We start from the raw sequence: 19,946 nt of genomic DNA, 5'->3' as shown, positions 1-19,946 counted from the left end.
GAGCCTAGGTTTGCTCGGATAATCATCCGAGGTTTGCTGGGTCATCGCTGCTGGTCTTCTTTTTTAAATATACTGACACTAACCTGGGTATGAGCCCTCTCATCTCCTTGGGATTGACTTTGCTCCAAGCACAATGAGGGAAAAGAGAATTGATCATTTCTGGTCCCTTAGAAAGATGCTGTATTCAGGAAGAGAGTAGCTTTGGTTTCGGTAACAAGCCAGCCTTGACAAGTCTGCATATATTCTGACATTCGTCTTACTCTTGGGACCAAGGGTGTTTACTGACTTTTTCATGGTGATTTAGCAGTCTGTGTTTACAAGTAAGATGAGCCTTAAAAAAAAAAAAGCAACCCGTATACATATCAATACACACATATATTTTTACAAAAAGTATTTTCTGAAACTGCCACCTCGTCTACACCTAAAGAAGACGGGTGACTCTTCCGTGACCACACGCGAGGGTCGGCCTGTGGACAGACAGGTGGGAAAGCTCTGCCGGGCCCAGCCTGCCCCCGCCGACCCCGTGTGCGCACAGGTCTGCTGACCGTGCTGCCGGCCCGTCAGCCCCTTCCCGGAAGGAGTAAGGCCGTTCTGTTTTGATTTCGGTAGATAATCTTGTGCCGTGGCGATCAGAAGGGCAGAACGAAGCAGTCATGGTGAACAGCAGGACCGCCCCTCTGTCAGGCAGTTTTGGAGACGACCAGGAAGGTGGATGCAAGGCATGCGGTTGTGTGAGCAGAATGGGGGTCAGGAACCCGGGACGCGGTTTGCTGCCCAGCAGGCTCGTCTCAGCCCCGGTGGCCGGTGGGTGCGGGAGCTGCTGCGAATCCACATCCTGCCGTTGCTGAAAGTGTGTCCCAGCCAGAGCGTCCACATGGACGAACCATCTTGGTCTATATAACCCTAATTTTATATAACAAAGAGCATCCTTTCGAAAGCATATGCTGCGTAAAAATGTACTTATAGGAGAATCTCTCTGAACTGTATTTCTTGTATATGCGACATAGAGAGAGAGGCTATTTTAGCCAGGCAAAAGGTTTGTGCAGTGATTGGAATAAATCATTTATGACCTTTCAGTCCCATTTAGGACACTGATAATAAAACCATGGCAATGCACTTTTGAGGCTTTAAAACTTTACTTCTTTGTGGTTTCTGAAAGCAGGAAGCATCCCTAAAATCTTTAAAATACAGCCGTTTGACCTGTCGCACGGGGTGGTGGCAGGTGGGCAGGGCTGCGGGCTTCTGCGGCCTGGAAGCAGCTCTCACCTTGGCAGGTCTGCAGCCCCCTGGGGAGCTTCCCAGACACGGAGCGCCTCAGGCCCCCCCCGGCCCACCTGGTCAGAGTCCGCATGGTCACAAGCTCCCAGGTGATCTGTGCGCCTGTGAAAGACGGAGGTGCTGCTCTAGATGCCAGCCGGGATGAGCCTCTGTTCAAATGACGGGCAAAACTGGGTGCATTAAAAAAAAAAGGCAACTAGAACATATCGAGTGCCTGCTTGGTGTCACGTCGCGTGCCAGACAGGCACTTGCACGTATCACCTGTTTCCTCCTCAAGATCAGCTTGCGAGTTACGTTAAACAACTGCCCAAGTTCAAAGCTGGGGCTGGGACCTGGTCTGACTCCTGACTCCACAGCCCAGGTGCCTTTTCTTACAGCTCGGGCTCGGCATGCCCTCAAGCCGGCACGTGGAAGGGACAGCGGGGGACGCGGAGTGGTGGCTTCAAAACAAACTTCTGAGCCTTATTTTTAAAGCACACGTCACTGCGAAGTGGGCAAAACCGCAGTCGGGATGTGAACCCGCCCGTCTCGCTTCCCGGTGTTTCCGTCACGCGGCCTGGCAGCGGCAGGCGGTTTGGTGGGGATTACAGCAGGGGGTCACGGAAGGGTCCTGACTGTAATCCGCTCGGGAGGTGTTGTCGCCGGCAATGTCTTCAAGGACCTCCGAGAGAGCCGCTCTGACCTCGGGCAGCACCCTCTGGTACTCGGCACTACCCCGGTCCAGAGGCGCAGCTTCTGCGGCATCGTCATCCAGGTTGAAGATGAGGGGAGGCTCGTGGTGCCACTCGGGGCCGACGCTGCCATCGCAGGCTCTGGCCCCACCTGGAGCGGGTGACAACAGAGACCCCGTCAAGCCGAGCACCGGATTACAAGTGAGTGCAAACATATCAGGACTCCAGTGTTCCAGTGACCGCTCTCCCTGCCACTGAGACACTGACTCAAGTTTCCTTCCCCTCTACCCTCTGGGAGTAAATGTGATGTGTCTTTTGAAAATTGATTTCTTGAGTCCACAGGACACTCAATTTGGCAAATTAGGCAGGGAGGCCAGGGAAGTCGTTTCACTTCGGGCTGCAGTTCATTTTCTTGTCTGAGTCAGAATCTGCCTGAAGACGGGCGACGAAAGCGTTTGGAGCAATGGCAGCCTCCTTGGCTGTTAACGATTCAGATGACTTTTTTTTTTTGCCCCCTTTTCCGTACAAAAAGTAGTTAGGGCTTCTGACAGGAATGAACACAATATAATTATATCAACAAAAGGAATTCAGGCAGAGGACAGCCCTGGGACACACAGGCAATCCTGAACACTTCCTTTGCCTCTGGTCTCCTTAGCAGGGAAACATGAACAAGGTAGCCATTTACCAGCCACTCGGGGAAACAGAGCCCTGAGGTGTGAGAGAATTTTTTCCACCGGCTCCTCCTACAGGATGGAACACTCGACAGCATCCTTATGAAAAGCACAGCTGTGTGATGAGGCTGGTCCAGCTGACAACTTTCTATCCCACCCTCCGCTACAAGCTGAGCGCCTGAAGCCCAAGAGCAACTCAGTAAAAGCAAATCTCCACGAAGGAGCCACAGTCACACCACGGGAGGACGCAGCTTTCGTTCTGGGCCAATCTGAACAGAAACGTAAAATGTGAACCACTGAGAGGGAAGAATGGGCGGATCGCACAGCCTTTCGGAAGCCCCCTGTCGACGCTGCTCCTCCTGGGATGGATTTGTTTGTCCAACGAAAAGGAAGAGTCGTTGCCTAGTGTTTGGAGTTGAAGTTGGCTCTTCTTTGCCAATAAACAGAGGTGACGTGAGCTTTGGCAATCAGTCAAGCGAAGGTGGGGACTGACTCCTCTTATAAAAATTAAAGCCTTCCGCTTAAGAGAATAATGGAGTAGCTCACATAAAACTCATCCTCCCATAGATGACAATTTTAAGTTCTAGGCAACATACAGAAAAAAAACAACCAATTGAAGGCACCAGAAAATCATCCATGCAGGCAGAAAGGAATTTGATTTTTGAGAGCAGGAGGCCGCACGGGGTGGGGTCTGTGTTTAAGCGTTTTCCCCTGGGGACACCCCCCTACCCACCCACTCAGAGCAGCGTGGAGCAGCTAAAGCCCCAGGAGGGGGCTGTGGTCTCTTTGGCTTGAGGTGTCAGGGAACAGAGTTCAGAGCTGCCACCACAGATGCAAACTGGTGGGCAAAGTCCTGGGAAGGAGAGAGCTGGAGAGGGGAAGGCTTAAAGTCTGCAAATAAACTCCCTTCAGAACCTTGGCTGACCCCTGAACTGGGCATGCACAGATTCTAGCAACAGCTACAAGTCTGAAGAGCTCAGCACGCATGTCTGTGCTACCCAGTGCAGGGAAGGTAGAATTTAGAGTGTGAATTCTGTTAAGTTAGAAAGGCTTGATAAACACTTCATATTTTCCATTGAAGTCCCAAAAGGTTCATGCTAGGAGTAAAGGCTGTATCCCGGAATGAAGGCGTTTACCTAAGATTAAGGATAAAATCCAACAGAGCCCAGTTCTGACAAAGCATAAAATCAAGCCTCCTCAAGTCTAAGGGGATTAGGCAGTAATTAAGTGCCAGTGAGAACTGAAGTCAACACTCCTCAGACTGAAAGTCAGAATCTCTACAGTGCATCACACACAAGGTCCAGTTTTTAAAAACTACTCAGTAGGAAACTTCTAGTCTCTGGTCCAGCATTTGGAGCTCTGGAAGTCAGCCCTCCATCCTAACAAGTAAAAAGCTGAACAAACTACAAAGTCAATGACTTCTGAGATCCACCAGAGAAGTGAGGTCACAGGGCAAACCTCTGCTCCCCGAACTGGAGACAGACAGGTGAGAAGACAGAGAAGCACAACATACCAGAGCAGAAACCCACAAGCGGACACCTCTGGGAACCAGTGCCCTGGTAGGAAAACCCGAACTGTGATGAACGAACGGCGGGAGGCTCAGTGTGGATGCATTTAAGAGTTAAAAACCCCCTGGGGGTCGGAGTCCTCTTTTAGATGAAAATCCTAAGAAAAAAGAAAAAAATAAACGCCAGTGATCAAAAGCACTGTGACAGAAATAAGAATAAGAATGCCTTTGATGGGCTCGTTCGTAGATTCCACGGCTGAGGACAGAATCTCTGAGCTTGAGGATATCTCAAAAGAAGCTTCCAAAGTTGAAAAGCAAAGAGGAGGGAAAAAAATCTGCAAAACGCAGAGCAGAATATCCAAGAACTGTGAGGAAACTACAAAAAGTGTAACGGGAACGCTAGAAAGAGAAGAATGAGTGAAAGGAATAGAAGAAATCTATGCAACTATAAGGACTGAGATTTCCTCCAAATTCATGTCAGACACCAAACCGCAGATCAAGGAAGCTCAGAGACCCCGAGAAAGACCCTGTCGAGAGAACAAGAAGTCAAGCCACGACTCAAAGAAAATATCCCACAAGGCACATCTGATAAAGGGCTGTTATCCGAAATGCACAAAGAACTCTTAAATCCCAACAATCAGGATGATGAGAATGAGAACCTGAACAGACACCTCAGCAAAGAAGATACACAGTTAGCAGACAAGCATACGAAAGGGTGCTCAATGCTGTACGTCATCAGTAGTTGCAAATTAAATCACAAGACCCCACGACACACCTAGCAGAGTGGCCAAAATGGAAAACAGTGGCAACGCCGAATGCCGGTGAGGGTGTGCAGCAGGGACTGTCATCACTGCCGGCGGGGACGCTGAACAGTGCAGCTGCTTTGGAAGACACCTTGGTGTTTTCTTACAGAATTAAATACACTCTAACCGTACGATCTAGCAGTCACACTTCTTGTTATTTATTCAAATGAGTGAATGTCCACAAAAAGACCTCCATGTGGATGTTTATAGCATAATTGTCAAAACATTTACTCCTAATTGGGAAGACTTGGAAGCAAGCAAGATTTTCTTCAGTGGGTGAATGGATAAATAAATTGTGGTACGTCCAGGCAATCGAATATTATTCAGCTTTGAAAACAAATAAGCTCAAGCCATGAAAAGAAGAGCCTTAAAGTGGTATTTTAGTCACAGCCTAGGCTGCCATAGCAAAGTACCATAGACCGGGTGGCTTAAATCGTAGAAATTTATCTTCTCACAGCTCTGGAGGCTAGAAGTCCAAGATCAAGGTTCTTGAAAATGTGGTTTCTGGCGAGGGTTCTCTTCCTTGGCTTGCAGACAATAGAGATACAAAAAACCCTCGATACGTACTAGCAAACTGATTTCAGCAGCTTATAAAAAGGATTACACACCATGTCCAAGTGGAATTTATCCCATGGATGCAAGGTTGGTTCAACATAGGAGAATCAGTCAGTGTAAAGCAATGTATATTCATAGAACAAAAGACCAAAAAATGATCATCTCAGTAGATGCAGAAAAAGCATTTGACAAAATCCCACACTCTGTCATGATATAAACATGCAAGAAACTAGGAATAAAAAGGAACTTCCTCAACCTGATAAAAATTATCTGTGAGAAACCCAGAGCTAACATCACACTTAGTGAGGAAAGACTGAAAGCTTTCCCCCTAAGATTAAGAACAAAACATGAATGTCCACTGTCACCACTTCTATTCAACATTGTACTGGAGGTTCCAGCCAGAGAAATTAGTCAAGAACCAGAAACAGGAGGCATCCAGACTGGGGAGGAAAAAGTAAAACCACCTCTATTTGTTGATGAAATGATCTTATGTAGAGAAAAGCAAATAGTCAAAACTCGCCAGTTAAAAGGCAGAGCCTTATCAAACTGGATGAAAAAGCAAGATTTCTTTCCTTCCTGCCTACAGAGACGCATTTTAAATATAAAAGCAGTTGAGTTGAAAGGAACAAAATAGATATATCACACGAACAGTAAGCACAGGAAACCGGAGTGGCTATGTAACATCAGACAAAACACACTTCACGATGTGGAGTACCAAGATAACGAGGGATACTTCACGATGTGGAGTACCAAGATAACGAGGGATACTTCACGATATGGAGTACCAAGATAACGAGGGATACTTCACGATATGGAGTACCAAGATAACGAGGGATACTTCACAAGGATCCAGAGTCCGATTTTAAGGAAGACAAAACTAAAGGGAAAGATAGACAATCTACATCCTAAATGGAGATTTTTAAAACGCTTCTCTCAATAATTGATAGAACAACTAGACAAAAAGCCGGGAGGGATATAGGTGATCTAGACAGCTATCAACACCTCCACCTGATTGAAATTTATGGAACATTATACACAAGAACTTCAGAATACACATTTGCTTCACTTCCACGTGGTGTGTTCACCAAGATAGATCATCTGCAAGGCCATAAAATAAGTCTCAATAAGTTTCAAAAGATTGAAAACTTTCAGAGTATGTTTTCTGATCACAATAAAATTAAATTAGAAATGACAAAGATAAGAGAGCTAAAAAAAGGCCCCCAAAATTTGGAAATTAAGCAACAGCTTTCTAAATGACCTATGAGTCAAGGAAGAAATTAGACAAGGTACTAGAAAATATTTCCAACTAGATAATGAAAGTAAAACATAGAATTTGGGAGATACAGATAAAGCAATGCTTAAAGGGAAAACTGTAGCTATAAACGCTTATATTTGAACATGAGAAAGGTTTAAACTTAATTATATAAATGTCCTCTTTAGTAAACTAGAATAAGGAGAGTAAAGTAAGTAAAGAAGGAATGGAAATAAAAGCAGGAATCATGACATAGAAAACGATAAAGGAAATTAACAGAGCTAAAAGTTGCTTCATTAAAGATTAATTAAAAGGATAATGAGGAAATATTAGAACAAGTTTAGGCCAGTAAATTTGACAACTCAGATGAAACGGACAAATTATTTTAACAACTTACCAAAGCTGATACATGAGGAAATTAAAAATCTGAATAGCCCTATACCTATTAAAGAAATTAAATTGATAACCAAGAACTTTTCCATCAAGAAACCTCCAGATCCAAAGAGTTTCACAGATGAATTCAATCGACGTGAAAGAAATAATACCAATCTCCCATAGCCCCTTCCAGAAAACAGAGAAAGGAACACTTCCCAACTCATTTCCCAAGGTTAGCAAAACCCTGATACCTAACCCCGACACAGACATTGCAGGAAAGGAAAATTATAGACAAAATCTTGGCAGATCAAATCCAACAATATATAAAAAGAAGAAGACATCACAATTGAGTTTATCCAGGAATGTAAAGTTGACCTAACATTTGAAAACCAATCGATGTAATTCACAGCATTAAGAGGGTCCTTATGCAAGTATATACATTTATAGGAACTCACCAAATCGTGCCGTTTAGGTCTGTGGCTTTCACTGTGTGTAAAGTTTCCCTCAATTACTCTTTTGAAAAAGGAAAAAGCAATAAGATCACTTCATTCTAGGCCACACAGCGAAACAGACTCGCTGCCTCTTAAAGCTCCTCCTAGGACACGACCTCAGAAATCACAGCCTCATCATAGAGGGACACACACCTCTTTCTCCAATCTAATGCAGTAGATGTCAGTTCACCTCACTTATCCCAAAGCAGTTTTATGTAATTAGCATGCAGATTTTCAGGGACGGGGGTGGGGAAAAGGAGGAATCAGAGCACATCCGGGCTTCATCCTACTTCATCCCATCTGTTGAGATTTCCATTCTTCCCTTGCTAACTTTCCTGGGAGTTTGGTGATGCCTCAGAAGAACAGACCTCCCCTGGGTATCACAATTCCTGTCTGACTGTGATCCCTTCAAACAGTCCTATCACTTCATAGTAGCGTTTATGATCCCAGCATCACGATGACAAGGGCTTTCTGGCTGGGTTATGACTTCTGAAATTAACTCAGCCTGGAGAAACCATACCTCTGAGATAGGGTAATGTAAGGGCTGGCATCTGGACACTTTCCATCTGAAAGAATAACAAACATCTCACTGGTTTGCATTTTAGGTCTTGGAAAGTCGAAGATTCTTGTGGCGTTTTTAGTATCTTTCAAGTGATGAACTCAAAGAACTTGTTTTGGTTTTATGCCACATTTTCTTTGGGGGTCACTTATTCACCCTCAGGGCAAATAAATTTTTGTTCTTTATTATCTAATTCTTTGGAAAGCTCTAACTTTAAATAACTGAATCAGGACTTCCCTGGTGGCGCAGTGGTTAAGAATCCGCCTGCCAACGCAGGGGACACAGGTTCGAGCCCTGGTCCGGGAAGATCCCACATGCCGCGGAGCAACCAAGCCTGTGCGCCGCAACTACTGAGCCTGAGCTCTAGAGACCGAGAGCCACAACTGCTGAAGCCCATGCGCTTAGAGCCCCTGCTCCGCAACAAGAGAAGCCACCCCTATGAGAAGCCCGCGCACCGCAACGAAGAGTAACGCCTGCTTGCCGCAACTAGAGAAAGCGCGCGCGTAGCAATGAAGACCCAACGCAGCCAAAAATAAATAAATTAAATAAATAAATAAATTCATTTTTAAAAAAAGAAATTGAGTTAAAAAAAAATAACTGAATCAAATTGAAATCCACACCAGATCCCAGATTTGGGTGAGGGTTTTTTTTGGGGGGGTGGCGCGTGGGGGGGAGCTTGTCTTTCATTCATTAAAAAAAAGTGTTAGGGTTCCTCAGATGCAAGATTCTGTGCCGAGCATGTCAAGACAACAACGATTAAAGAGCTTACAGAGGCTGAGCTTAGAGAGCTTAAAGCTACTAGAAGAAAGAAAAGATGCACTTAAATAACTGGCGTGTATGGCAGAATGTGGTAAGTACCAGAGTTCTCCAAGTCCTACCAGCTGGGAGGATGAGAAGCAGTTCTCAATCCAGGTGGCCTTAAGAGCCGAGAGGGAGTTTAACCTGGAGGCCCAGGAGAAGGACCGTTGCTCTTGGAGAACTAAGACTAGGAAAGTACAGGGACCCAGGGTGGAGGGGGTCCGAATTCACTTGGAAGTAAAAAGCCACTGCAAGACTTTGAGAACCATGCTATCACCCTTCTAAAATATACGTTTAAGATGGTCACAGGGTGAGCCAAGTAGGAGAGAGGCTTGGTTTTGCTAAATAGACCTCTAACATCTATTTTCCGAAACAGTGTCTTGCTTGAAAATATCTCCAAGCTCCCACTGAATGTTCAGCCAGACTGGCATTGAAAGCATAACCGTGGGATGAAATGTTTTTCACGTGAAAAAGTGGACAGTGTGGATGTGCTGGACCAGCTCTGAGCTGGCTGGAGATCTAGGCGAACGGCAGAAAGGCCTTATTAGCGTACCTGTAGGTGCAGAGGGCCTGGGCAGGGCCCTCGCGTGTTAAGCCCTCCTCCTGGGCCCGGGTTTGGGGCGGCACCATCGGAGATGCTGAGAGCACCCTGAGAGGGGGCAGCCCACATCATCCTGGAAACTTGAGCGAGAGTCCGGGTGGGACAGGGCCCCTCAGTAACTCACCGGTGATGAAGAAGGCCTTGTACCGCTCCACGCGGACAGTCTGAAGGGCTCCGTCCTCTCCGGCCGCCCCACTGTTGGGGTGAAACAGCACCTGGGAAAGGGGGGCAGGGCTTACAAACAAGAAAACCATGCTAGAGGCTCCCTGGAAAGCATTCCTTCCTTTTTTCTTTTTTTTTGGCTGTGCTGTGCGGCATGCGGGATCTTAGTTCCATTGGAAGCACAGAGTCTTAACCACTGGACCGCCAGGGAAGTCTCAGCATTACTTTCTTTGTCGTGGTCCCTGTTCCCCATCACCCACCAAACCCACCCTCTGACACCCAGCCCAGCCCCAAACACAGACACAGGCCTGTGGTCTACACCATCCAACTCCCGGGAGCCTGTGTGAGAGAGCTCTTTTGCTGGTCAATTAATCGGAGTGGATTACAGCTCTGCTTGGATTCCTAGGCCCAGTACTAGCCATGTCATCTGCAGGGTCCAGTGCAAGATGAGAATGAGAGAAACCTTGTCCAAAAAGTAAGAATTTCAACTGTAGAGCACAAGGAATTATAATAAATATCCTGTGATAAACCAGAATGGAAAAGAACATGAAAAAGAACGTATATGTGTGTAACCGAATCCCCGTGCTGTGCAGAAGTTAACCCAACATTGTACATCAACTATCCTTCAGCAAAATACATTTCCTTTTCTAAAAAAATTTTTCTTCATTTATTTTTGGCTGCGTTGGGTCTTCGTTGCTGCACGCGGGCTTTCTCTAGTTGCGGTGAGCGGGGGCTACTCATCATTGCGGTGCGCGGGCTTCTCATGGCGGTGGCTTCTCTTGTTGTGGAGCACAGGCTCTAGGTGCATGGGTTTCAGTAGTTGTGGCACATGGGCTCAGTAGTCATAGCTCGCGGGCTCAGTAGTTGCGGCTCGCAGGCTCTAGAGCGCGGGCTCAGTAGTTGTGGCGCACGGGCTTAGTTGCTCCACGGCATGTGAGATCTTCCCGGACCAGGGCTCGAACCCACGTCCCCTGCCTTGGCAGGAGGATTCTTAACCACTGTGCCACCGGGGAAGTCCCAAAATAAATTTCTTAAAAAGCTATTTTCTTTTAATTACTTACCCCCCCACCCACACACAAAAAATTAAGAATTTCAAGGTGGCCACAGCACGTGTGCTTTAAAGCAAGCACAGGGTCCTTCTAAGTGCGGGTCCCTCTGTGACAGCAGGGGTCACCCACCCAGGAGGCTGGCCCCTGCCTGAGCCCCACCCCTCAGGGTCAAGACGGGGCCTGGGAACTGCATGTTCTAGAAATATTCCCAGGGAGCCTGACACAGATCGGTGGTGATCCTTGGATCTCTTAGAAAAACAGCTTCTTCAGCATCCAGTCGACTCTCCAACTCTCACGTGAGGGCGTCTCCGTGTGACTTCTCCAGAACCGTGCACGGCCTTCCCTCCAAACACAGACCACCTTTGACTCCATCCTACCACACTCAGACCGAGCAAGTCATCAATGAATGGAATCACCCTCCAACTCCGCGCTTCCACTGCAGGGGGCACGAGTTCGATCCCTGGTCGGGGAACTAAGGTCCTGCAAGCCAAGTGGCGTGCCCCCCCAACCCGCAAAAATAAAAAGAATACCCTTCAGAATGGAAACACCTAGTTCAGGGTTCCCAAGGACAAGGTTTGATAGAAAATAAATGAGCAGCATCCTTGGCAAGTTGGTGGCTTTGGGCTGGAAACGTGAGACCACCTTGGTATGAATCATGACCGCTATATATCACTGGAAAGGCGCTTATGTGATTCAAAGTTTCCATGGAGCTAAAAAAAAAAAAAAAAAATGAGAAACATCTGTTGGAGCGGTAAACAGCTGTCCCCCCAAGTTTCCCGGCTCTGAAAGGATGCCAGCGAGGGTGGGGCTCCTCCCACACCTGCTGCTTCCGTGCTCTCGTGACAGGGCCTGCCAGGTCCCCAGCCGGCGTGATGACAGCAGGCTCCTTCCAAACAGGAAGAGAAGTCGTAACTCAAAACCCTCACTTCTTCCAACCCTGAAGGAAGCCAAGCCTCTCACCACAGGAGGCTGTTTTGTTTCCTTCTGGAGAGGGCAGGAAGTGGGGGACTTGGGAAATCTATTGTCAACAGATCTAGGATGTACTCAGACATCCAGGAGAGGGGAGCCCAGGCCCGCGGGTTCGAGCCATTGACATTATGGCTCAGTAGCAGAAACAGAAATGCCGTAAGCGGCGGCTGCCGTGTGCAGGACGTTCATTTGGTGTCACCAGGCGCCACTTCCAGAATCCAAGAGCAAAACGGCTCGCTCTCGGGAGGGCGGATGGATCTTGGAGAACTCGTATGTGCCCTGCTTTTCCCCTCTGAGCAGACTGATGATGGCGTTCTTGTTTATATCAACATAGGAAGGAGGCTGGCAAATTTACACATGAATCACAGCTGAAGACATTTCCCCTCCAGAGGACACCCGGTCCGAATTGCAAAGATAACTTTATCTTCTGCAAACACGTTGTATCTTCTTGGTTGCCTTTCTTACCTGTTTGCTTTGTTTTCTTTTGTTTTGCTTTTTCAACCAGGGAGCGTCTCCTTACCTCTCTGGAGGCTGGTGCCTGGGTAGCCTCCCCAGAAGGAGGGGTCTCCCACCCCTTCGGGTCTGGGCGCACAGACCCAGGTCTCCAAAAGCCGTCAGCCTCGCGCCAGCCGCTCCAGACAGCATCTTTTGCCACTAGGGGGCCTCCCTTATCCCTAAGAGAAGTGATCCGCGGTGCAGAGACCAAGACCCGACTTCCGTTTCTACAATGTATGGTCTCCAGGGATGGACCAAGCATTGTATGACTACACAGCCCCAGACTGGTCGTGACAGGACGGATGCAGAGCCATTAAGAAGCCTTCCCTCGGCTGACAACTTCTGGACTTGGTCATGGCAACCTGGGGCTGAGGTAGGACTTGACCAGCAGTGATGCTGCAACCTCCAAATTCCATCCGGGAAGCAGGCGAGCCTAGAGTGGGACGCCTGTCCCCAGGCCGTGCACCCTCTCCTGCCCGCTCCCCTCTCCCCCTTTGTGGTTGCCCTCGTTGCCTGGACACAGACCCCTCTAGATCAGAAGCAGAAGGGTCTGCAGGTGCAGGAATACACGGCATGGCATCAGCGACCCTAGCTGTCCATGAAGTGGGTGGTGAGACCGCTCACAGCAGGAAGACCTATAGCCCAGCATCTGCCTGTAAACCTCTCAACGCAGGACCTGGGGAGGGTGCCAGGGCTTACGTGGCCCTAGGTTGCTTCAGCTCTTCGACTTTCCGTTACTCGCTTGCAAAATAGGGAAGAACCCAACCGCTGAGACTTTTTGCATATTGTTTTGAGATGACGGTCTAGGAGTTACTTTGAGCTCCTTGAAACTGGAATGGTTTTCTAAACCAACCCCATACTCGAATCTTGTAAGCCCAGCGTATACCTAAGGGTGAACACAGCTGTGTTTATTAACATATATATGTGTATGCTGTGGGAACTAATCAATATATTCTAATTTGAGTATTAAGGAATGTTCCAAACAGGTGGCGATGTTTAAATCTAACCTTTAAGGCTGTTATACACAGTTGGATGCCCCAGAATGACACGGTGCCTTGCACGTGATAGTTACTCAGTAAATGATTACTGAATACCAAAACCAAAACAAGGGACTTCCCTGGCGGTCCAGTGGTTAAGACTCCACGCTTCAACTCTGGGGGCGCCAGGTTTGATCCCTGGTCGGGGAACTAAGATCCTGTACGCTGCACCAAAACCCAAAGGCAAAAAGCACGCGAATACGTGCACGTGTGTGTGTACCCACGTGTATATGTGCGCATAGGTATGTACATTTCTACAGTCACTCATACATTTTTCCCTCCTGGCCCTCCATCAGCAGACTCGAGACAACGTACTCCGGTCTCCGCAGCGGCTGAATCTGGGGCCAGCGGCGGCCTACGTAGAGCTCTAAGGTGTCTGGACTAACGCTGCAGGAGCCCAGCCCTCTGGGGCGCTGGGCCGGGCCCACAGGTGCCAGCGCCCGCGTGCCTCTACCCTGGAAGGTGCCACCAGAGCTCTGGGCGAGCGGCGAGTGGCAGCTGTCCCCTCCCGGGACACGGGGTAGCCCACACACATCACACGTCCCCACGAAAACCCCAGCCGGTGTTGCGGCTCGTATCTGCCTCTCCTGCCGGTCCCTGGGCCCAGCCCCCTGGGAGCCCAGACCAGCAACCGCGAAGCCCTGAAGCGGGGCCTCCGTGGGTGCGCGGAGAGCGGCAGCTTGAGAAAGGCGGCGAGCCCTCCGCCGTCTGGAAACGGAAGTTCCGCGCCCGGGAGCTGGCCTCCCCCCTGTGGACGGACAGCGTCAAGGCGCCCCCAGTCCTTGAAGCGCTTCCTGGTGACCCCTATCATTCTGTGCGCGGCCGTGGTCATAAACACGCGGGAGCATCTCTCCGCTGACGTCGTCGATAACCCCCCAGGGTCACATACTGCGAACTCCCAGCCAGAGGCGGAAGCCACCTTCCTGCTTGGCTGTCCTGCGGGAGCAGGGCTCGGCCTGGAAGGGTCTGCAGCTCCAGGGGGTCGGATAGGCCGGGAGCAGCCGTCCTGCTCTAGAGGCCACTCCGAGCATCGTCAAGAAGCCCTGGTGCCCGCTCAGGACCAGTGTGCCGGCCGTGGGGAAGGGCAGCTTCAGGAACTGCCCCAGGACATTTGACTCACTTCCATGTGACCCGCGGTAAAGCCAGAAATAAACCCTTTTGATGTGTGGGTCCCTAACTGAGGAGCCGGGCTCACGGGGCCTTCCAGAAAGAGCTCCGGGTTCCGCCGGCCTCCTTCCTCCTCCCCCTTCCTCTTCCTTTTGGCAAAAGTAAAACACACAGAAAGGCAGGGAAAGGCCATCCGGCCTGACATTTCCTGGCTGTCGCTGCCACGGAGTGCTTCAGAGCACCCCGAAGAGGGGACCCTGGGGGCTGGAGAGCCGTGTGTGTGCTGAGCCCTCGAGGACCGGCCCTGCCACCCAGGGCATCTTTCCTTCATTTGTTTATTCATCCAGTCCTCGTTTACTGCACGCTGGCCGGACGCCAGACCCTGTGTTAGGTGTTCTGAGAATTCCATGGTGAGCTCCCTGACCTTGGGAAGCTTCCGTTCTGGCCGGGGAACCCCACGATACACAACTCACAGACACAGGTCATGCACCCCATCCCCCCAAAGTGTGCCGCGTGCCTAGGGCGTGTCAGAAAATGAAATGATGGTGAGGGGAAAAGTCATTCGGTACAGGGAATCAGCCCCAGTGCATGCCCACCCTACACCAAAACTGCTGCACAGAAGTCCGGACTGAGGAACTGGACTGACTCAGGAAGAAGAGGGGGAGAGGAAGGACAGGTTCATCTCAGAGGAATCACCCCTCGGCGGCTGACAGACTGGATCTCCAGGGGCCACTTGCAGGCGCCTTCTGACGATGGTTCTGTTCGTGCAGAGGCAGCCAGGCCCCGATGAGGGGCAGGGGTCCCACCTCTGGAGAAGCCCAGGTGGGACACGTACCACCTCCACTTACCCTGTGCCCAGCCTGCGCCCTGCCGAACAGCACCTCCGAGGCATCCAGACCGTCAAAGTGTCGGCCTTGGGGCAGGCTGGCCCCAGCCAGGGCCACCACGGTGGGGAAGATGTCCAGCACGCTGCGGGAAGATCAAGACAGTGTTGGCCCCAGCTGTCCCCAGGCTCTCTCCCTGGCCGTGCTGGGGTCAAGAGCCGCCCAGCCCAGCCCAGACCGAGCCCCGGCAGCCTCCCATACAGCCCGCCCCCTCTGCCTCCTGTCCTGCCTTCAAGCCCCACCCGGATTTCCTACAGGAGCAGCACCCAGGCTCTGCAGCCAGGTGTTGCCTGGGCTCAAATCTCAGCTCGGCCATCTACCTGTCTAGCCCTCAGTTTTCTGTTCTCTAAAATGGGCATGACAGGGGACTTCCCTGGCGGTCCAGTGGTTAGGACTCCGCACTTCCACTGCAGGGGGCACGGGTTCAATCCCTGGTCAGGGAGCTAAGATCCAGCAAGCCTCGCAGTGTGGCCAAAAAACTGAAAATAAAATGGGCATGATAATAACAGTACCTGCCTCACTGGGTGGCAGTGTGGATGAAAGACGCAGGTCGTGCACGTAGAGGGCCTGGCACTCAGAGTGCTCGCCGGATGTCTGTTATAGTCACTCACAGGGATACCCCTGCAGACCTACCGAAGGACTAGGGGGCGCTAATAAAAAGGAATGAAATAGTGCCATTTGCAGAGACATGGATGGACCTAGAGACTGTCATACAGAGTGAAGTAAGTCAGAAAGAGACAACCAAATGTCATACAATACTGATTACATGTGGAATCTAGAAAAATGGTACAGATGAACTTATCGGCAAAGCAGAAATAAAGTCACAGATGTAGAGAACAAACTTATGGTTACCGAGGGGGGAAAGGGGGGGGTGGGACGAAATGGGAGAGTGAGACTGACATATACACGCTACTACGTATAAAACAGGTGACTAACGAGAACCTGCCGTAGAGCACAGGGGACTCTACTCAGTGCTCTGTGGTGACCTGAATGCGAAAAAAATCTAAAAAGGAGTGGATATATGTATATGTATAATTGATTCACTTTGCTGTACACCTGAAACTGACACATTGTAAATCAACTCTACTCCAATATAAAATTCATTTAAAAATAAAAGTTAAAAAAAAAGAAGAACCAAGGGGCTCTACCTGTCACCACCTAGGCCACCGCCACCCGCTGAGAGGGAACAGTGTGTGACAGGTGTCTGCAAGAGAACATTTACTTCATTTTTCCCACCCTGGGTCTCCGTGTCGCAAATAGCTAGTCTTTGTCTAGAATGCCGTCATGTGTGACACGTTCCATCCGCTTTCATTTAGCTCTGTTATTCCTGTTACAAAATAGTCAGTGTTCAGGGTGGGCAAATAGGATGACATCCAGAAATACGAAGAAGCAGCACACACACAGCCCCCCGCCCGAAGGCAGCCACTGTGAACACGCTGGTGGATTTTGTGAACTTGATTTTCTTTGAAGTCACGTGGTACCACTTCCCTCTGCTCTAGGGCACATCTCCCTCCAGCCTGCTGTGCTCAGGTCAGACAAAAACTCTTCGGCAAGAACAGAGCTGTTTATCTGAGGGCCAGGCTAACGGAGAGTCGGTGGGACTCGACAGAACCGGAGGGCCAGGCCCGCATGAGGCTGGACATCTCGGGAAAGGGGGTCCACCTGAGGCTGGGCTCATGGGGAGGCCTCCAGGCCCCACCTGCTGCTTCCCCAGCCCAGAGTCCCGGAGCGGAGGCTCTCCCCCCAAGATGGGCCGCGGAAGGGAACTGCCGCGTGCCCGCCTCCCCTTCCCCTCTGCTCCAGGGCTCTGTCCACAGCCCCAAGCAGGATCTCTCCCTCGACTACGGTACAGAGCGTCTCTGGTCTGCCTCTGGCTTCCACAGTTCACAGAGCCGGTGGCTTATCTCTCGCAATGCACGCTCCAGGAGCTGGCACCCCACGTGCATGCAAGTGCAAGAAGTGCACAGTAAGCCCTTGCGGAGTACAGAACGGTCCAGAAACCTGTCCAGAGTCCAAGGTCCCTGCCAGAAATCAGGCAGCCCGGAGGACTGCAGTGCAGGCTGAAGAGGCCGGGGTGGCCGGCGCTGCTGTTTGGAGTTTTCTCTCCGTTGCACCCGTAAGAGAGGCGTGCCTCCCAGAGGAGTCAGGTCAGTGGCAGAAGAACAGGCTCTGCCTTAGATTGGGGGCGCGGTACGTTCTCTTTTCCCGTCTGACCCCCCGTCGTCGTGAGGCTTAGCATCCTCATTAGAGTCCAATGTTCATGGAGTCCTAGTGTCTCAGAATTGGGCAGGAACCTCCAGAGCACAGAGGAAAGCTCGGGTCCGCGACAAAAGCTTCTGCATCTCCAGGACTTGCCAGTCCAAGCTCAGGCTACCAAAGAGTCCTTCCTTACGTAAAGGAGGAAAACAAGCCCCCGAGGGGAGCCCTGGAGGAGGGAGATCCTCCCGGGACACAGAGCCCCAGACCCTGGGCCCCTGCGTGAACTTGGAGAAAGCATCAGTCCTGCAAAGGCTACCAAAGGGACCCCGCTACTCCAACGCCTCCCTAAGGAATTGGTCCCGGGAGTCTTGGAAACCTTGGGGAAAGAGACCAAAAAACCCCAAACCTAATTTTCAAATTTCCACAGTTCATTCTAATACCTGGGAAGGCGCATTCCGACTTTCATGGAACCTCAGTCCGTTTGCCTTTGTGGTTCCTTATTCCATATAAAATACTCAAAATTATATTTTACAATTCTGTTGACATAAAGATTATATAAATATATAAAGAGGAGATACTAAGCCATTTTTCTTCAACCTAAAAGTTTTTGTTTTTTCTTCTGGTTTCAAAGAAAATGAAAAGGTCGTGTGCCCCCAGCACTGCGCCTCCAGCCCCGATGGGCAAATCGGCCTTGGGTTCTGGAGGCCTGGGTTACGAGACGGGCTGTTGAGAGCCTGCTCGCGGACGGACAGGCACGGCAACCCAGAAGAGAGCCACCTGAGTGGGTCGGCTCCAGGGGGCACACACTGCAGGTTCTGTTGCCCATGTGAGAAGATCTTCTTCATGCGGCTTCAGCCAGTCCAAGGCGCTGAAGACTGTTCAGAGAAAGTGTGCATATTTGTGTTTTTATCCGAGGAATTGCCAACAGAACCTGCGTGTGACAGCGACTGGGCAATTGCGAGGAGGATACGGGGAGCTGCAGGGCTGCGGGGGGCTGGCCTGGATCTCAGGGCACGTGTCGATGGCACTGGGGCACTTGCTGGGGTGCCGGGGGTGGAAGGGAGGCTGTTTCCTAGAAGCGCGGACATTACATCTGGGAAGTGGCCGGTGTGATCTGAAGACGGGAAGTGAGAAGGGCCAGGGCTGCTGGAGTGTAGGCTGGGGTGCGTGGGCCTGGACTCCGGGCCTAGAGCGAGCGAGAGGAGAGCAGAACCCCTCCAGAGCGTGGAAGAGTGGGAACGCTCCTGGATGTGGCGAGCGAGCTCTCTGGCCTCTGGCTGTAAGTTCCTTCCTGCGGGAAACTCACTCGCATTACCTCTGGGGAAAGCTAGGTGCCCACTCCTTCCTGGCCTAAGTCCCCCGGTGGAGACTGGAGAGGCTGCAGGTCCCCCTTGGAGACCAGCAGGGGCCGGCAGCAACTCTGCAGGGAGCATGGGGGGCCCACAGCACCAGAAGACCCGACACCGCAGCGCGCACGTCCGTTACACAGCAGAGCGCCGCAGCAGTGCGGGTGAGGGAGGGTCCGCTGCCCATCCCCCCCCCCATAACCCACTGCCAGATACGGGAAGCAGTGGGGGGCGGGCCTTGAAAGCAGATGCGTGGCTGGGCCTTGCCCGGGGGGCGGTGACACCCAACCCACAGGACACCGACGTGAGCATCACCTCTTTGCAGATCCTACTTCCGGGACTCAGTTCTGTGCCTCAAGACAGCCCAGAACCAGCCGAATCCCCCTGCACATAACTGCCTGCCTTTGGGATATGGGAAGACAGCCTCGGGGTCCCCCAGCGGGTCATCCGCTCTCCGGGCGAAACAGACCTTTAGCTGTTTTTCAGATGAGATTATTGCAAGTCCTCCCCTCCCCTTCTAGTCGCTGTAGGCTTGCCCCAAGAATCTCCAAGAGAGCGTTCCTCTGTTCTGAACAGATATGGGGGCCTCCCAGCTCAGATGCAGAGCAGACACTCCCCCCCACCGCCGCTTTTTGTACATGACCAAGAGAAATCACTTGAGAGCTGTGATTCTCAACCAACATGCGTCTGTCCTCCCCAGGGGACACCTGGAGCCGCCCGGGGACATTCTGGTTGTCACAACTGGGGCTGGGGAAGCCATGGGCATCCAGTGGGTGGAGGCCAGGGGTGCTAGCAAACATCCTTAAACGCCCAGGACACCCTCCACCCCAAAGAACGGTCCAGCCCAAAATGTCAGCAGTGCCAAGGTTGAGATACCCCGCTTTAGAGTTTTAGGATCAAATCACCAGGCCCTTTTCAGACGTGCTGCCCTCCCGAAGGGAGGTCAGCTCCTCAACAACAGAAGCCTTCTGTCCGATGTGCCCGTTCTTACAGTCCCTGGAGCCATGCTTGACCCATAACTGGACCCAACAATTCATCTCCGTTGAATAAATGAATTTCCCCCATTCTGCAGTTGTGTCACTGGGCTTTGGGGTCAGGGCATCTGTAAGCCCTTTCTTTTGATCTTATCACGTCAGC

The 19,946-nt window shown here is 50.7% G+C and overlaps 2 protein-coding genes across 19 annotated transcripts in view; one reads left to right on the top strand and one right to left on the bottom strand.

The window, feature by feature from the left end:
* Positions 1-1,116, top strand: part of WIPI1 (WD repeat domain, phosphoinositide interacting 1) — a 29,764-nt gene extending 28,648 nt beyond the window's left edge. The window contains exon 13 of the mRNA XM_024760993.1: positions 610-1,116. Coding sequence (XP_024616761.1) covers positions 610-660 — 51 coding nt within the window. The 3' untranslated portion in view covers positions 661-1,116. The remainder of the gene's footprint in view (positions 1-609) is intronic.
* Positions 1-19,946, bottom strand: part of ARSG (arylsulfatase G) — a 134,547-nt gene that overhangs the window by 22,550 nt on the left and 92,051 nt on the right. For 11 of the 18 annotated variants that reach the window (XM_024760986.1, XM_024760973.1, XM_024760985.1 and 8 more), the window contains 3 exons: positions 15,229-15,349; positions 9,686-9,776; positions 361-2,100 (listed from right to left, as the gene is read on the bottom strand). In XM_024760986.1, coding sequence (XP_024616754.1) covers positions 1,826-2,100; positions 9,686-9,776; positions 15,229-15,349 — 487 coding nt within the window. In that variant the 3' untranslated portion in view covers positions 361-1,825. Of the gene's footprint in view, positions 1-360; positions 8,170-9,685; positions 9,777-15,228; positions 15,350-19,946 lie in introns of those variants that run through there. The other 7 variants (XM_024760990.1, XM_024760983.1, XM_024760981.1 and 4 more) reach the window with 5 other exon arrangements.

The sequence above is a fragment of the Neophocaena asiaeorientalis genome, unplaced genomic scaffold, assembly GCF_003031525.2.
Source record: "Neophocaena asiaeorientalis asiaeorientalis breed wild unplaced genomic scaffold, Neophocaena_asiaeorientalis_V1.1 scaffold30, whole genome shotgun sequence".
NCBI classification, from domain to species: Eukaryota; Metazoa; Chordata; class Mammalia; order Artiodactyla; family Phocoenidae; genus Neophocaena; species Neophocaena asiaeorientalis.
This window is presented reverse-complemented; position numbering and strand designations above follow the sequence as displayed.